The sequence below is a fragment of the Rhodamnia argentea genome, chromosome 2 (assembly GCF_020921035.1).
Source record: "Rhodamnia argentea isolate NSW1041297 chromosome 2, ASM2092103v1, whole genome shotgun sequence".
Lineage (NCBI taxonomy): Eukaryota > Viridiplantae > Streptophyta > Magnoliopsida > Myrtales > Myrtaceae > Rhodamnia > Rhodamnia argentea.
Window position 1 is genome coordinate 33,502,804 of NC_063151.1, and position 18,008 is coordinate 33,520,811.

Consider the following 18,008-nt stretch of genomic DNA (forward strand, 5'->3'; position numbering starts at 1 on the left):
CTAAATAGTTAAACACCAACAAAGTACCAACTACAATAAGTGCTATCTCCATTTAAGGCAAAAGAGAAGACTGCAACTTGATTAGTCTTGATGCATGAGCATAGAAGAATATTTTAACTTATTTATTTTTCGAGTACAGTAGTTTGAGTTTCATTCTGTTGTTGGGTTCTTTTTTGGTTCTTTCTTATGTTTTAAGAGTTCAAGTGGTACTAGTTTTACTTCCTAAGGTAGGAACCCTACTAATAAAGGGTCATTATGCCTATTCATTAGTCTGGAAAGGTTGAATTCAGATTAGAGAGTATTCTTCATTGTCGGGTACAGTCACTCAAGGGACTTGTTCTTTCTTATTCGATATACACAATCAATTCATTGCTGAATTTCCTGCTTAATCATACTGTTAGCTTGACTCTATCTTTTAATCTAAAGTTATTGTTTGCTTTTTATATTAATTACTAAAAGACAGGCCATTCCTATGTCATTTATTCAAGACATTGCGTTGTTTTATGAACTTTTTATGCAGGGGACGATGAGAACTGGCTCGTTTTCGTTGCAAATCCAAAGTCCTTCCCTAGCAAGGACAAACTTATCTCGAGTTCCATAGAGATACTTGCCAAGGTGGTTGGGAGGTCAATGGTTGTGTGTTGGTTCTTGAGTGTTGCGTGTTCGGTGTTGGTTCTTAGTCATTGCTAATCTCTTTCATTTCGTCTAATCACTACTGCAGGGAGCAAGCGAGACATAGAATCTATTCAATCGCAATACGCAGCTATTTTTTCCTTGGGTTCAGGGCATATGTGCCCAAGCATCTTCTGGCCAAACTCCAGAGTAAGATTAGAGTTAAATTTTTATGAAGCGACGGTAGCGAATCAGTTATACCTGTTAATTAGTGCTGTTTTTGTTAAACAGATCTGCCATGGGTAGGAGTTGGCGTAAGATGTCTCCGTCTGGACACCATCCATTGAAAGATGGGCTTGCTGCAACTAACTTTTTTGCTCGTCATGCTCTCCTGTGAAGCAGTGAAGCAACAGTGAGATAACATAGGTTCCTTACAAATGTAACAGAGATAGTATAACTGTCAAGGGTACTCCAGAAAGTCTAGATATTTTGGCTCAAAAGGAGACTCCATAGGGATGCATACAGTCAGCATCAATGCTCTAGGGTAAAGATTCAGCGAATTTCCAGGTAAATGAAGTATTCAAACCTGACACATGCCGCAGACTAGAGGTGGCCAAATGGACCCGTGGGCCCGGAACCGGCCCGTTGACCGGCCGGAACCGCCGGTTCCGACCCGTTTTTTTTTTTTTTTTAAAGGGAGGAGGCCAGGTGAAAAGAGCAATTGGGCCTTGGAACCGGCGGTTCCAAACCGAAACCGGCCCGGAACCGGCTGTTCCAAACACGGAACCGGAACCGGCCCTTCAAGGGCCGGTTCTGGTTCCACCTTTTTTAGGAACCGGAACCGGCCATGTCTACCGCAGACACATGCAGCAGATCTTAACTCGTCATCTTTCTCCCTTGAGAAAGTTAAGCCTTGCAAAATCTGACCTAAATATCACCAAGAAAAGGAATGACAATTAATTAGAACGGTATGGAGCAAATACGGAGATACCTCATTGGGGTGGACAATGCATGACAAGAAGTCTCACAAAGTAAACCCAGAAAGTTGAATATGTTTAAGCTTTGCAAGTAAAAGAATAGGAAGAGCGAGACAAGCAAACTTACCCCCAATTATATAGAACATGAGGTATCCTATCTATTCCTGTTCTTGGGTTCAGCGTGGAGACAAAACATTCCTCCATTATAGTCAGAGCAACAGCCAGTTTCGAGTTGCATCCTGCCTTAAGAGCAAACCCTTTGGCAGAACGAACCTTCTGGTCATCGTGAATGCATCTAAGCAGAGTCCAATAGAACCCATCTTCAATATGGTTAGCGAGACCAATACGAGAATGAAGACCAGAGTAAACCTATCCGCAGAGTTGACATATATGTCAGTCAAAGCAAACAGAATTGGAAGACAGAGAGCGTTTATAACCTTTTCGACAGATTAGGCAACCTCATAAAATCTCTCATAAATCTAATAACGCAGCGAAATGGCAAGGTAGCTTGTCTCTTTGAAGATAATATTCTCTTTTTTGGGTCCAAACAAAGTCGTACTTGAAGGATAAGCCATGTTTGAAAGAGGCACTAAATTCAAAACAAAATGAGCGGTAGAAAACTAGGTGCTCATTACCTCATGACAACCTTCACCACAAAACCAGCCGTCAGTTATCTCCAGGTCTACATTCTTTTCCTTCATGCATGACTCATGATCTGTTCATACAATCATTGTTATCAAATGAAGTGCTTAAATTAGACTTAAAAAGTTGCCAGGAGAGGCGTCACGGATTGAATAAATATACCAGTCCACGATAAATGTACTTTTTAAAAGTAGACATTTATAATTGTTGCTGTATGGATCAATAATGGAACGAAAGATTCAAGCATATTTGAGTCTTCAAAATGACCAATGAAGAGAATACTCAAACCAAACAACACTAACGAGGTATATTTTTTGCTCACCCGGAGATAGTTTTGTTCAAGCTCCAGACTTAATGCAAAAGACTGTACACAGTCGTTTCACCAGCAGAATTAGCATTATTTCGACCTAAGTGCCATTCATTGTAGCAACCAAGTTCCTAAGGACGGACAGAACTGCATTTAAGCTATTTTTCTTGAAAAATTAAAATAAAACTATCCCTGAAGATGATAGCGTTCTCTTTTTATGTGTAAACCAGTCCTGCTAGACAAGCCCACCTCCAAAGACTAAGCTAATATACCTATTTCACAATTCAACTGAATCATTAAAGTTTCCATCAATTTTCCAGTTGTTTCCAAACAAACAGAGAACAAGACATTCGATAACAACAGTTTGGAATTATTAACTTATCAACAACTAATCAGTGACAAACCCCAGCTTAGAATTCACATGATTACTGAAGCTCATTCATCCAGTGTCAAACATTTAACAGCTATTCAACTGTTCTCGAAAAATTGAAGCTTTGGCTCGACATTTAAATCCCAAATCAGTCTAGGTTCTAATCAATGCGTAATATTTTTAGATCCACGCACATCACAAAAACCACAACTAAAAGAGAAGAAATCTGTATTACATTTGTTTTCACACTGCAAACACTTCAGCGCATCATTAGGCTTAAACTCCTCGCCTCTATAGCTGGAACTTGTATATGAACATACTTTGATATAAGTAAAGTTCCTGATCGTGGTATATGTTTGCTTGGCCAAAAAGAGAGGATTTGTTATGAGGTTGTACACCTTGTCATTCCACAGTTTTAAAGGGCAGGAGTTGAGGAACCAACCAAAGAAGCAAATGTGTAACAGACACATGACATACCTCTGTCAGCAAGCGAGCTTGATGGAAAGTAGAGGGACAGTTGTCATAGCAAATCAATTCACCCCCATCACCACAGATTCCACAAGAATCATCATTTGGATCATTGTTGTCAACTTGCACATTCGGCCTTCCACTTTTCCCCAACTCATATTCAGAAGACCAGGCCTCAAGTACACACAAGGCAAATGGCCCACCTGATTCCATGAAAAGGTTCAAGCATGGACGATTCTTCTTGAACCCTGCATGAACCTTGAATTGAGAAACTGATAGCACCATAGTACAGCACCCGCAAATGATACCATTCCAAGTGACCTTACCATCCTTCTTCACGGTATTGTGAGAAACTGATAGCACCATAGTACAGCACCCACAAATGATGCCATTCCAAGTGACCTCACCATCCTTCTTCCCGGTATTGTCTTTAAGATCACGTTATTGGATAACATCATTAAGAGAAATTACTCCAGAATTTATCAACCATGACAACACAGTTCTAGCACCTAGCAAGGAACTCCCATCCATTGAGGGCTTGCCCCCCTTCCCGAAATTCCTCGGAAGCAACCTGCATGCACCCTTCTGCCTCTTCAGCATCCTTCTAGCCCTTTGTCTGCGACACTTGGTTTAGGTGTAGATTTGGAAGCACTTCCACCAACTCTTGGTTTTTCATTGTCGCTGAGACAAGCAGCACACCATCTTCGATATCACACTTTCTTTTCTTTGATCTATTTTCCGAAGTGTCATCGGTTTGCTTGCTTGCATCATCCGAAGAAGCTTGATTTTGCTCCTCCTGCTCGAGTAGCTCAAGCCTCAGTTGAGCTACAATAAAAAAACGGGAGACATGGCCAGGGCGACGGCTGCCCTCGCCGGCGTCCGCGAGGCCGGTCCTCGCTCGGGCAGAGCGAGAAAATATTGCGTACCCAGGGGTAACGCTGACGTGGTCCTCATCGCCACTCATCCTGCGACGCGTGTCGCACGGGCCCATCAATATTAAAAAGAAAAATTTCTCTCTTCACGAACCCCTTTTTTCTCCCTGTCTTACCCCATCTCTCCTCCGCCTGACCTCGATGACTGGCGCACTGCTCGGGATGAGCGGCTGAAGGTTCATCCATCGCCGTCGTCGGCGTCCTTCGGGCAGATCAGATCGGCTCTGTCAGCGATGGCGGCGAGGGAGGACTGCTCGAGTCCTTGATGAAGCTGAGGGCGACGACAAGGGGAGGGATGAGGGCTCTCAAATTTGCAGGTGCCATGGCCTCTCGCGCTCGAGCTTTAGCTTTGGGTTCGCCGGCCACCGGAAAAGCTGCCTTTGGCCATGGCTGCTCGAGCTCGACTCGAGCAGCCATGGCCGCTCGAGCTCGGCTTCGGCCATCTTCGTGAGGCGCACGAAGGGAAAGGGATCAATTGGCGGCGAGCCCGTTGCCGGAGACTCCGAATCATGCTTTCCGCCGCAGCGGGCAATGGCGGTGGCTCAAGCTCGAGGTCGGAGAAGGGAAAAGGGGTCAGGCGGAGGAGAGAGGGGGTGGGAGGTCGGAGAGGTCGGAGAGGTCACGAGGAGGAGAGACGGGGAAGAGAGAGGAGAGTTTCTTTTTCTGAAAAGTGGGCCCCTGCGACACGTGTCGCACGATGGGTGGAGTAGGTATTTGCTGATGTGGTTCTCCGACGGTACCTAATATTTTCTCCTTGCCATCCACACCCACATGGGACACTGCTCTGAATCCTTCAAGGGCAACACTTAAAACACTTTCTGAATAAGCAGGATAATAATACAGGGCATGGCCAGATGAAGTGCCACCACCAGGACCAGGAGCTACTTAAAACACTTGCAGATTTTGCTCCCTCGAGAGTAATGTACAGTTGCATTGGTAGTTTGAATGATAGGAGGGACGCCACTATCAGCCCTACGAAAAAACACCCCAGTCAAAAAAGTCAGACGACTCCCAACAGTTATTTGCAATGCCATATCCCGAGGAAAAGCCACTGCTGGATTGCTTTGCAGAAGCAAAGCAGTGCCCATCAACATCCGTCACCTCACTTCCGCAGGCCCGAGATGAATCACCAAGGAAACCTGAAATTTGGCTCGCAGTGAACAGGTCTACACAGATATCATTTTTATTCGCGGCCGGAGCAGCACGTCTTTTCCTGTTCCTGTCGGTGAGCAAAACTTGGTCTTTCTTGTACTTCTTCACCGTTTATTAGGATACCAATCTTCTTATCAATGAACATGACCGCCACAAAGGGATCTAAGAGATTCCGGCGATGAGCCAATGAGTAGGACAATTCTGATTGATTTACTTCTTTCTCAATATTCGACAACAACTTTGTCAAATCCCACAGGAAAAAACTGAAATCATTCCATTCTTTACTCTCATCTTCCTGCACCAAAGAACATTGATTGGCCAGTGACATTTGGCCACATGATACCCACGCTTTAGAGAATTCACGGAATGACCTCCCCGCAGATGATCGAAATTTGTACTCCGTGTAACTTTTACTAGGTCTTTGATGCATGGTGATAAGCCATCCTGCTGCATAAGTAAGTGAAAAGCATGTTGATGGAGAAAACTTCGAGGCTCCTTCGCAATGGAAGAACCGTCAGATACACTAAGTTGGGAAAAATCACAAGCAATTGGCCTTTTGTCAGCATGTAGGGGACTTCTCGGCAACGTTGGCAGATGGGCTTGCTGCAACTATTCTATCTGCAATGCTCTCCTGCGAAGCAGGTGAAGTAATAGCTTTCTTTACAACAAATTTCATACTACCATTACAATTTGAACGTGTAAATCTACAGTTTGAACTACTAGTATTTCCCACACAGGCTTCATTAGATACACTACATTAAGAACCTCCTTAAGCAAACGTGAAGCAAGAGCTCTCTTTACAGCAAATTCCAGACTACCATATCTGTAAATCCACAGTTTGAAGTACTAGCATTTCCCACACAAGCTTTCATTAGATGCACTATATTAAGAAGCTCCTTAAGCAAAAGTCTCAGTCAAGCCCACGTAAGGAGCAAAGGATAAGCCGTCACAGCATTGGGAAAAAGTTGGAAAACTTCCTTAAATGACACCGAGAAATCGCCATATGCTGATATTTCTAGATGCCTATTTAAGCTTGTCAGAAGACATTGATGAGAAAACATGCCAGTTGCTTCTGAGAGCCACCAAACTCGCAACTACTTCTGCTGAAAGGGCATAGAATAGACCATAAGCATGGAAGAAGTATTCTTTCCCTAGCAAATCGGCCAATGACTCATACCTGCACATGAAGAATGGTCCAACCACATTATAAACAAAAAGAAAGACAAGAATGTAACAAGGGACACTGATTGCTGGTCATAAGCAAGCGCCCTCAAACATCTTTACTTGAGCTTCTTCCTAACTTTCCTGAGTAATTTTCTGACAAATTACATGACTGCTCAATCAGTTTCACAGTAGAGAGAGAACTTGCGAAGGTTCCAGCTCAAAGATGAAATTTTCCACATAGATTGAACTTCGAAGAGAATCTCAGAACATTTGAACATGGAGAAAACGTGGAAAGTCATCGACACTAACTTCCCGAAAGATATAATTGCTATATGTTAAAAACTTCAAGATGTTTAACTCTTTTTCACAACATGTCATGACAGGAATTAAAAGTGAACAAATACTAATAAAGAGGCAATGGATTCCAAGACGATACAAGAGTTCTCTCAAAGAAGATACAAGGCAAAGCATTCCTACAAGAACAATATAATGGTCCTCTTGAAGAAGAAATGTAAAGAAAAACATGTAACTAACCATTTAGTGCGAAAGACGGAGTGAATAAAGAGCAGAGGCAACAGCGGGCTGTGGCGTGGCATCTCAAGCAATGGTAACCGGACCCCAACATGACGGCAGCCTCTGCAACCTTTCCTCGTACTGCGACGTATCGCCGACAGCGACGTCTCCACATCGTCGTCGTTCTTCTCCTCCAATGACGACTTCTCCAACCTTGTCATTGTCGGATATTCATTAGAGAGTTGGCTACTTTTGGGATTACAGTTCTGTATTTGTGGTAGGTGATACGCATGATTATCTCTTTCGGATGGATTTTTCAGAATTACGTGGTAGATTCCTGCGAGAACTTATCATATGCCAGTTGTTACTATTAAATTGTTGTTACAATAGGCAGGAGTTGGGTTTATTGCTTTGATACAAAAAATAAACTCTGCTCTGCCATAGAACTACGAACAAGAATTCATCTAGAGAATGCAAAAGCATTGTCATCTCCAGTGAGGAAGTAGGCACCTTCTTATGGGTTCCGACTTGTCGAGTGCAGCTGCAGCAGCGGTCATGAATTCCAGGTCAGCTGAGCTTTTATAGACTAAGGATTGGCGAGCCCCGGAAATGCCAATTCTTCCCCTATGATGTCTTCAACCATGTCCAACTGAAGCTCCCTTGATGCTGAAATTGGATTGGGGCGTCCAAGGAGATGCGTTGAATAAGCTGAGGGAAGCTGCTTCCTTTAAGATGAGAAGCGACACTACAGCAGTTGCTAATACTGTCTCGGCAGCAGCGACGGCTGATGAGCCAAATATTTCTTGAGTCAATTCATGGGTTAAGGACGTGTCTCCCGCGGAGGACGTGATCTTCGCCGCAGAGAAAGGACAACGTGCTTCTCGGGAAGACATTCGCGAAATGCTTTGGGTGGAGCAGCTATACAGAGAAGTGCGGCTTAAGATCGCCGCCACAAGTCGGTTGCTTGATGATACTGACCAATTGGTATTCTTTGCATTTGTTTTGATGTCAAGGTAAGAAGCTAAAAAATTCCAAAAATAGCGGGATCATGTTGCAAAAGCTATAGCAACTCCCAAGTCTTTCAAAACACCACCTGAATCTGAAGGTGGGAAGCTACTGGATATCTTGCAATTTAGCTTTATCCTGATAAAGCAAGCAATTGTTGATTTCGGTAGACTTAAATTGCAATTAGGGAGAAGCGTTGCATGTCTCTATCTACCTGACTGCTTCACAATGAACTGACATTACCAATAAAGAGAATACAACACTCGTAGAGACTGAGAGCATAAGAAATCGCGATAATGCATTCATCTGTTTCATCAAAGGACCACACCTCTAATTCCTCAGATAGATCCTTCACCTTGTCTGCAATCTCTCTTTTCGCGCAGCTAAGGTATAGGAGAAACAAACAAGTCACAGTAAGCATTGTTTCTGTTAAATTATACTAAAATTTTCGTATCGCAAATCCTGCTAAATTAGAGATCCAGAAACACACCCATATCAAACACCTCGTCCAATCTCTTTGATGTTCTCGAATCTCTAAATTGTGTACTAATATTGTTTCTATTAAAATTATAGTGTGAGTGTATAATTACTTTTGATTCAGCGATCCGATAATTACGTCGCCGTAGAAGCGGATATACAATGACGTTAATAAGGAAAATAAGAAGGCATAGAGACCTAAAGAAGATGACAGCACAGCTAAAATCAAAAGCTCAACTTCATTAAGACTTCTCTTCTAGATTCCCCACTGTTGTGCTTTCTTTCGTCTCTTTTGCTTTCCTAAGGGCTCTTCTCAAGCCTAGAATTATAAATAAATATGTCAAAGTGAGCAGTGATTCGGCACCGCCACGTAACCAATCTACATTAGATAACGAAGGAACATACTGCACTTTTGCTGCCCCATTTTGCATGAAGATAATGCAAAAAGTTTAACATCAGACATCAATATATCCTCAAGAGAAAAATGCCAATTAACCGAAACCAAGGGAGAAACCACCACATAATCCAGCTAGGACTGCTCGGTTGAGGTGAAGCCATGGAATATGAGATGAAGAAATCAGTCCAGCGGAAAAAAAAAGGCCAACTTAAGCACGGCTAAATTAAACTTCATCAACTGAACAATGTATCATGCTGAACTCGACCAATTGATGGAAGAATCCTAAGGAAGTTTATAAGAATTAAACATGTAGTAGTCCAGATACTACTGATGTAGCCAATTACAGCAGTTACCCAGAGAGAGGAGTAAATCGGAGTGAGAAAGAAAGGGAAAAAAATGAACTTGATTGGTTCACAAGAGGGATTGGGGAGCACACTTGAGTACTGAATACTTGTATTAGATGGTGAAGCAGGCTAGAAGCTCGACATTCCAAAAGTAATCTCATCTTAGCTCGAAAATCAAAATGCAAAGCACATAACCAAACGAATTTCTGCTTCAGAAGTTGGGTTATCTAACGGATTGCTCCAAAAGCACTTTTGGAGTGGAATTCTACTCCAAAAATGTTGCCATGCGCGTCCTAAACTTCTTGTTATTTTCAGAGAACATATTAAATCTTCACATCATACTAACAATTTTTTTTTTCAAGTCATTTATTCCTTCAATTTTGTGTGACCATGTGGGTAAATTCAATGCACATCAATTACTTGTGTATCTCTTATTAAAAGTGCCCTTTTTGGTCACCACTATTTGTAGTTTTTAAGTAACATTATTCTTCTTCTTTCTTTTTGGTTATTGCATTGGAGGAAACTTCAAATTCATCGTCCATAATAGCAATACACAGTTTAGAGAATATCTTAAATCTTCACAACACGTTAACATTTTTCTTTTCAAGTCCTTCACGCCTTTTTATTTTGGGTTATGAACAAGGAGAAATGGCCATAAAAGAGAGGCTCTTTTAGGAAAATTGTAGTTTTTAGCTTCTCGCGATCACGTGAAAAGAACAGTTATGCATTTATACCTCGTTGAAAACAAAGAAAGACTTTGCTTTTCCTAATTACTCGTGTAATAAATGAGGACCAAACCTCATTTCAATATCTCCCAACGCCACATCTCCCTTTACTTTTATATCACCGCCACCTTGCACATTCAAGTGAAGTGAAGTTGTCTCCAACCCGAAGAGCCACAACAATGGAGGGCACCATCGTCCTGTACACATTCCCGGAGATCGGCCACGTCATCTCCACGGTCGAGCTCGGCAAGCTTATTCTCCACCGCCACGGCCACCAGTTCGCCATCACTGTCCTGCTCACCATTGGCTTCGGCGACTCCCCGAGCATCACCTCCTACATCGACACCATCTCTCGCTCCCACCCTTCCATCTCCTTCCGCCGCCTCCCTCCCGTCTCCGTTGACCCGGCCAACCCGCCTCGGAGCCACGAGGCCGTGGCTTTTGACTTCATCCGCAAGAACTCCGACGGTCTCCTCCAGTCGCTACTGGACATCTCTACTGCCTCCACTGTGAAAGTGCTCATCATTGACTTCTTCGGCACCTCCGCGGTGCCCATAGCGAAGGCGCTGAACATCCCCACGTACTACTTCCTCACCTCTGGCGCCTCTGCGCTCGCCGCATTCCTTTATTTACCAAGACTTTTCGAGCGCTCAACTAAGAGCTTCAAGGACCAGGCTGGGGTCGTCCTGGATTTCCCGGGCCTTCCGTCTTTGAAGGCAACCCAGATGCCAGAGCCGACCCTCGATCGGGACGACCCGGCCTATGGGGAGTTATGCTATTTCTGTGACCACCTGACCAAGGGGGACGGGATTCTGGTAAACACGTTTGAAGCGCTCGAGCCGAAGGCAGTGGAGCTCATCGCCAGTGGTGTGTGCGTCCCGGACGCGCCAACCCCACCGGTGTACTGCATCGGACCCCTGATCGGGGACGAGTCATCACGTGCCAGCGACAGCATTGTCAGCGGGCAGCAGGATTGCCTGTCTTGGCTGGAGAAGCAACCGATGAAGAGCGTGGTCTTCCTATGCTTCGGAAGCCGAGGAAGGCTCTCGGCCGAGCAGATCAAGGAACTGGCAGTCGGACTCGAAAAGGGCGGTCATCGGTTCCTATGGGTGGTGAAGAACCCGTCCAGCCACGATGGTGGCATCGGCGATGTGGACTTGGAGGCGCTCATGCCGGAGGGTTTCCTGGAGAGGACCAAGGAGAGGGGGATGGTGGTGAGGTCATGGGCGCCGCAAGTAGCGGTGCTGAGGAAGGAGGCCCTGGGGGGTTTCGTGACGCACTGCGGGTGGAACTCGGTGCTGGAGGCTGTGGCGGCGGGGGTAGCGCTGGTGGCGTGGCCGCTGTACGCGGAGCAGCACATGAACAGGAACTTCCTGGTGCAGCACATGGAGATGGCGATCGGGGTGGAGCAGCGGGACGGCGACGGGTTCGTCAGCGGGGACGAAGTGGCGAGGGCGGTGAGAGAGCTGATGGAGTCGGAGCGAGGGAGAGAGCTGAGAGAGAAGAGCTGGGCGATGAGAGAGAAGGCCGCGGAGGCTCTGGGAGACTCCGGATCGTCCACGACGACTCTGGCCGAGTTGGCCCGGGCATGGAGCCGCCTCCCGAAGCCAATGAATTCTATCCAATGCGCCTCCACCGCATGAGGAGAGAACTCACGAGATGTGAGGGTGGATGTCAGTTAAGTTTCGATCGGAGTATCATAAGTTGTGGGTGTCTGCTCTGGTTTGACAACGTTAATGGGTGGTTGACGTTTCGTTTATGTTCCTGCTTTCGGTAATGTATCGTTGGAAATGTCGTTTTAAGCCTTAAGGAGATGTTTGATAAAGGTCGGGGGTCTGCATGGTGTGCTCGATCTACGCATCATCATACCCTGTTTGCATTCATGCGGTGACCATATATATTCCAAAGAAAGGTGGCACGTAAGAACTCAAAGATAATTACTGCGGATAGTTTTAAATCCTTTAATTAGATTAATTTAGTCTTAAGTATTTTCACATTTGTATCAATTTAGTCATATGTGGTTAAAAAAAAAATCAAACATAGTTGCAACAAAAATTGCTAACGCGGATGGTGATGATCGTCAAGCCTTGCTTCACCCTGCCTAGGCCGCCTTGGCCTAGGTGAGGATCGGCCTAGCCTAGCTAGGGGGCCTCGCTGATCATTGGCAAAAAAAAAAAAAAAAAGGAAAAATTCAAAATACTATTTAAAAAATTATAAACAAAAAAAAGAAGTCCATGCTAAATCCGGTAGTGTATAGTACTAAGTGATTTTTGACCTACATTGATCGGATGAACGAGCTGATCCTATTGCAAAATGATTTAAGACCGAATTGATATCATTAACATAATAGATTTAAGAATTTTTTTTTATAGTTTTGGCAATCCTAACGAATTTGCATTTTCATTTCACCAATGTCTCTTATAGCAAGATGAGTCGATAGAATACTAAATATTAAATCGTTGTTGACACTTAAAAATCGGCTCGGGTTTGAGAAAGCCAGAACACCCAAGAAGCATCTTTTTTGTTCAATTTATCTTTTATTCGCATGGTTACTTCCTATCCGGAATTGCCACGATAGCCCAATTATACATCAAAGCCGAAGATCCAAACCTTCAATGAAAGATCTTTTGTCACGAAAATTTACAACAAAGTAATCGCGTTTTCATCTAATAGCTTGAACTTCTAAAGCAGTTTACGGTGATTTCATAAGACATCACACGATATCGTAGTAGGAATTCCGGCTTCAAATCTTTTCAGTTCTCATTTGCTTCCTCAATTAAATATTTTCATCCTTAAAAATGTGTTTTTATCTAACAATTTAAGATTTCAAAATAATTAACAATCACGAAATCTAACCGTAAGTGCACCTCGTACGTGGGCTCGACCTCATCACAAGCTGACGTCTGCATGTCTTCCCCGCGCATTGCGTTCGCACAAAGACGCACGTTGGTTCGTTTATACACGTAGCTAACACCCTTGCGGGGCTCTCGCTCTTTTTCTCGTCCCCCGCATGCACTGGCTATCGATTCTCCGCTCCACCTACGTTTATTGGTCTCCAGCGAATCAATCTCATTTTAGTGCTCTCGGTCCACGGGACACCATGGATTGCCCACCCCTTGCTCCGACACGTCGGGCAATACGCTCATTTTTGGCAGATTCCGTGGACGCGACGTGTTTAGCGTAGGAAGAAAATGCTTTTCGACAAGATCTGTTAGGAACGCCGTAATAAATTTATCCGTAGAAAAGATTGATGCCGTCATCCGAATCCACACCGTCTTTCTCTCCTTTCAAAAACCATTTTTGTTAGCAATCGCGTCTCCAAGAGTTTAGCGAAAATGCAGGGAAGATTACCAAAAATGTCCTAAATTGTTTGACGGTATGGTCCTAGACCTTTTAGTTATATCGATATAGTCCTAAACCTCTTGACGATTTTTCAATTCGGTCTTAAAACTTTCAATTATGTCAATTTCGTCCTAAACTTTTTCACGATTTACCAATTTAATCCTAAACATTTACATTATGTCAACTTAATCCTAAATCTTTTGAAATTATGCCAAATTAATCCTAAATTTTTTTGAAGTTTTGCCATTTTAGTCCTAAACTTATTATTTGAGTAATTGACCGGAAGAACTAAATTGACAATTTGTTAAAAGGTTTAGGACTAGTATGACAAATCACTAAAATACTTAAAACTAAAATTGCATAATTTAAAGGTTTAGGATTGAATTAGTATAAGCATAATAAATTTAAGATTTTCTAGATAATTTTCTCCAAAAAAGAAACACGGGCGGTAGGCTCAGGCCGACAGTTGCATCCACATCCTAGGTAGGGATAAGTGGTTCTAGATTCCTTACGGGTTCCACCCGGAACCCGAAACATACCCGTTGGAACGGGTTTCTCATTTTTTGGAATCTGGAACCTACCCGTAATACTTTGAAACCTGGAACCTACCCCGTCACGGGTTCTAGGGTCGGTTCCAAGGTACCCGAGAACCTACCAATTTCTTTTATTTTATTTTCTTTTTTCATTTTAAGTTAAGTAAAAGGAGAGTGAACGCTACAACACCTAAGAAAAAGTGGAGGTGAGTGGTTTTAGGTTTTGTACATGTTACATTTAGAACCCGAAACCAATAAATTAGAACACATTTACCATTTTTTTGAACCTGAAACATAAAAATTTGTTTGGCTCCAGATTATACACTTATCATCGAATGCCATAGAACATTGTAGGACCGTGCAAAAACATATACCAAGAAAAATATAAAAATTTATTTCGGGATCTAGGGTCCGGGTTCCAAGTTCCAGTTAGTGGAATCTGAAACCTACCCGTTAGAACAGGTTTCACAATTTTTGAAATCTAAAATCTACCTTGCATACCTTGGAACCTGGAATCGGACCGAATCCTACAGGTTCCGATTTCAAATTCTCGATTTTACCCCGAAACCATGCTCACCCCTAATCCTGGGAAGACAATCTCGTAGGGTCACATCTCCAGATGCTGGAAATTCGAGGCTAAAAGAAGGTAGATATAGCCCAACGGGGTGCGCGGTGCATGTTGAGCCAAGGGTTAGGAGATCGAGAAAGATTAAGCTGTGGCTCGCTCCCCCGCATGTGCCCAAGGCCTAAATTATTTTTATTTCTTCATATAAAGACTTGAAATAAATTGATTCAAGTAAGGGCCAAGTACCCGCAACACTTTCAAACAAAGGCTTGACTTAGTTGGCCGGCTAAATGTTTTGACTGATCAACGGTATTTTTGTTCGAGTAAATTTTAATTATAATTTTTTTTTGTTTTCTCACTTCTTATTTTTCTTTACTACAGCCGGCAAGGGTCGCGGCCCTTGCCCGGATATGGTGAAGTGGCGGCCTCGCCTATGGCGAGCAAGGGTGGCCTCGCCCGGTCCTCTCCGGGCATCGATGTGCTCGACCATTGCCGAGATTAGCCACCGGCAAAAAGAAAATAAAAAATTATTTAAAAAATCAAAAAATAAAAAAGGTGAAGGACGAAAATGCTATTGACCATTTGAAAGATTTTGCTTGCTGTTAAGACTAACATGACCACTCCGGACGCTTATTTAAAATAATAGCCACTTCGTGACTTTATTTGGGAAAATAATGACACTTCAATCCCTTATATAAAATTTTTCTTATGTTCGTTGTGCCGACATAATATTAAAACATGAACGAAAGAGAGATATCACGTATAGAGGCCCGATGTTACCATTGAACTTAATAGTAGCTTGAGGTGAAAGTCGCGTGGAGCTCAATTTGCTCCACACAACATGCCCTTTAATTCTTTGTCTTTGACAAAAGAGTTTGGTGCCTATGAAATGTACCGTTCACGAGTTCATTGTTATGAGTTAAAAGAGGTACCAAGAAAAGTAAGGGATGATCAATTTCCAGGTGGATTATTTCCCAACCAAGCGTCGAGAAAAAACCGAGGATCATCTATTCTTTACTCAAGACTAAGTTTCGGATTGGTCGGTTTTACGTCGAAAATGGGCCTATTTAAGTGTGCTCATCGGCTCTGTCCGAATTTCACTTATGACTTCCAATACTCACTTTCGAGAAGAAGCACTTCATTTAAGTTTCGAAAAAGCAGTCATATTAGAATCTGAACGTCAAAGTTTGATTATTTCGAAACGTCTCGAGTACTTCGAGCCCAACAAAAAAAAAAAAAATCGAAAGCGTGAGTTCCAACATCTATAAAATGTCGAAATTCAAAAGCAGAAATCATCCTATCAGCACAAAATTTACAATTTCTAAACCTAAAATTGCACAGCGGTTCATTTGGTTAATTGAATGTTCATAGGTGTTGAAGCTATATCCGTTTCAGTTCAAAAATTTTCTCAAGTTCGTTCGGGATCCAGCGGGAGCCGTCGGCCCATTAATGTACAAAAGCTGGGCTTGAAAGTGGGGAAACAGCGCAAATTCAAAAAGGCTTGGGCCTGTAATGTTGGTTTCATCTCAATGCCTTGTGGAGAACTTACCATTGAAAACTCATCACTATGTAATTTCGGTGGTTTATTATTTTGCTTAGCGTTATAAACATTTGGTCTTTCAATTTCTACATAATCATGCCACGAAAACATGATTCTTGAATTCATTTATTTGCTATGGTAGGCAAAAAGAGTTTATGAATTGCTAATCACACCCATTAATAGAGGTAAGAACAACAATATGAAAGGCGGGAGAAATCCAATTTTGACTCGAGTATTCTTGAAATTACGAATTAAATCGATCGGATTATTTCTCTAGTCGAACAACATTCAATGTGTCTAAATGTCTATATCTTGATCATTCTACTAAAATATCCCGATTCTGAATCAGAATTAGAAATTTAAATAGAACATTCGGGAAATCAAGAATTAAATCGATGAAATCGCTTCTTAGCTTGAACTGGACTCGAAGCCCATTTCGACAAAGAAAGCTATGACGTGTAAAATTACTAAGACGATTATATATTTTTTTTCTTGAGAAGAACATATTCGAGTATAATACGGTGTTTAGTGTGTCCTTCCAATTAATTAATCGGTTAATTAACAAAAGGGCTGGATCGATGACATTAGAATAGAATCGACGAACACAGCTAAGACTCGCTCGATGTCCGTCCACTTATAAAAATACTGCGGCTCATGTGGGCTTCGAATGCTTCTCTCCCAACCCAAAGCCACGCCTTCCCCTTCCCTTCCCCATGACCCTCGGTCGCCCCATGGGTGCCCCCGCCACCACCGCCCTCCGACCGCGATTGGCCGACCGCCCGTGTCACCGACGGCGAGGATCATGCTAGCCGTCGCGACGTGGCTCCGCGCCCGCCACCGGAGCCGCCGCTGCCTGCTGCTGGTGCTCTGCTCCCCGCTGCTCGTCCCGCTGCTCTGCGCCGCCTTCCCCCTCCTCTGCGCGGCCGAGCTCTTCCTCCGGCTCTGCTGCCGGAAGAGGAGATCGGGGGACGAGGGCGGCGGCGAGGAGGAGGAGGAGGAGGAGGCGGCCGCGAGGCTGCGGAGATGCGAAGAGGGGCGCTGCGGCGGCGGCGGGGAGAGTGAGGTAGGGGTGTTGCTCCAGAGGTACTTGGAAGATCAGCTGAGACTGGTGGGAACTGTGTACGAGTGCGGGGACGATGGCGATGGCGACGGCGACGACGGGGATGTCGGGTTCCTAGAGAGTTGTCGGAGTCCTCTCCTCGCTTGAGTTTGATTGGTAGATAGGATTCGATTTGGTGGGGTTTGGGATTTTTTTTTTTTTTTTTTTTGCCCTTTTTCCGTTTTTGGGTATTTCGATTTTGCTCAGTTTGTCTATGAATTTACCTCTCTGTACATGATGAAATGCTGATTAAAGGCGGGTAATCACAGAAAAAAGAAGAAGCGAGATTGCCCTTTGATCAAGCGCCCTCTTGTTTGTTATGTTTTGCTTTTCTCTCCTCATTGATTGAATGTGAAATGAAATTTCGACAGTTTCTTGAACTTCTGACTTCGAATCTCTCTCTCTCTCCCTCTCCGAGTCCAATCAAGAATGGTCATCTTCCTTCTGCCGTCCATAAACAGAAATAACATAATGCTCTGCTTGCAGGATTCTCGCTCAAATTCTGTCACCATGTGCATTGCCTAGTTTGGAAACTTTGACGGTTCGCTCTCGCACGTTGAGCCAAGAGGCGATCAAACCACTACAAATTTGTTTCGTACCGGTACAACTCAGGACGTATGAGGTTGTTTATGAATTTGTTAGGACTAGACGAGGGATTTGAGTACTGTTTATAGAGTTTTTAATCATGCCCTCTTATAACCGATTGGGCTCAATTCGGCCCATACAATATCGAGGCCATATTAGATAGGTTTAAAAAAAAAATTATTTTATTTTATTAGATCAACTTCGTGAACGGTGTAAATTACAATCTCAATTAATGTAAGCCCACGTTAGGAAAATTCGT

At 43.4% G+C, this 18,008-nt stretch overlaps 2 protein-coding genes and 1 pseudogene across 2 annotated transcripts; 2 read left to right on the forward strand and 1 right to left on the reverse strand.

The window, feature by feature from the left end:
• Positions 1 to 473: 473 nt before the first annotated feature.
• LOC115737323 lies at positions 474 to 6,111 on the reverse strand (annotated as a pseudogene).
• A 4,111-nt stretch (positions 6,112 to 10,222) lies between these two features.
• On the forward strand, positions 10,223 to 11,868 carry LOC115737797 (UDP-glycosyltransferase 88F3-like). The gene is made up of 2 exons (XM_030670154.2): positions 10,223 to 11,712; positions 11,786 to 11,868. Exons 1-2 carry the CDS (start codon positions 10,265 to 10,267, stop codon positions 11,811 to 11,813), a joined length of 1,476 nt encoding a protein of 491 aa, XP_030526014.1. The 5' UTR covers positions 10,223 to 10,264; the 3' UTR covers positions 11,814 to 11,868.
• Positions 11,869 to 16,646: 4,778 nt separating this feature from the next.
• Positions 16,647 to 17,558, forward strand: LOC115741051. The gene has a single exon (XM_030674794.2). It carries the CDS (start codon positions 16,733 to 16,735, stop codon positions 17,270 to 17,272), a length of 540 nt encoding a protein of 179 aa, XP_030530654.1. The 5' UTR covers positions 16,647 to 16,732; the 3' UTR covers positions 17,273 to 17,558.
• Positions 17,559 to 18,008: the final 450 nt, after the last annotated feature.

Bases quoted from the DNA above. Each gene is read 5' to 3' on its own strand.
- LOC115741051 (XM_030674794.2), top strand. From the start codon at position 16,733: ATGCTTCTCTCCCAACCCAAAGCCACGCCTTCCCCTTCCCTTCCCCAT.
- LOC115737797 (XM_030670154.2), top strand. From the start codon at position 10,265: ATGGAGGGCACCATCGTCCTGTACACATTCCCGGAGATCGGCCACGTC. The intron at 11,713-11,785 runs CGCCTCCACCGC...ATCGGAGTATCA, and splicing joins CCAATGAATTCTATCCAATG to TAAGTTGTGGGTGTCTGCTC.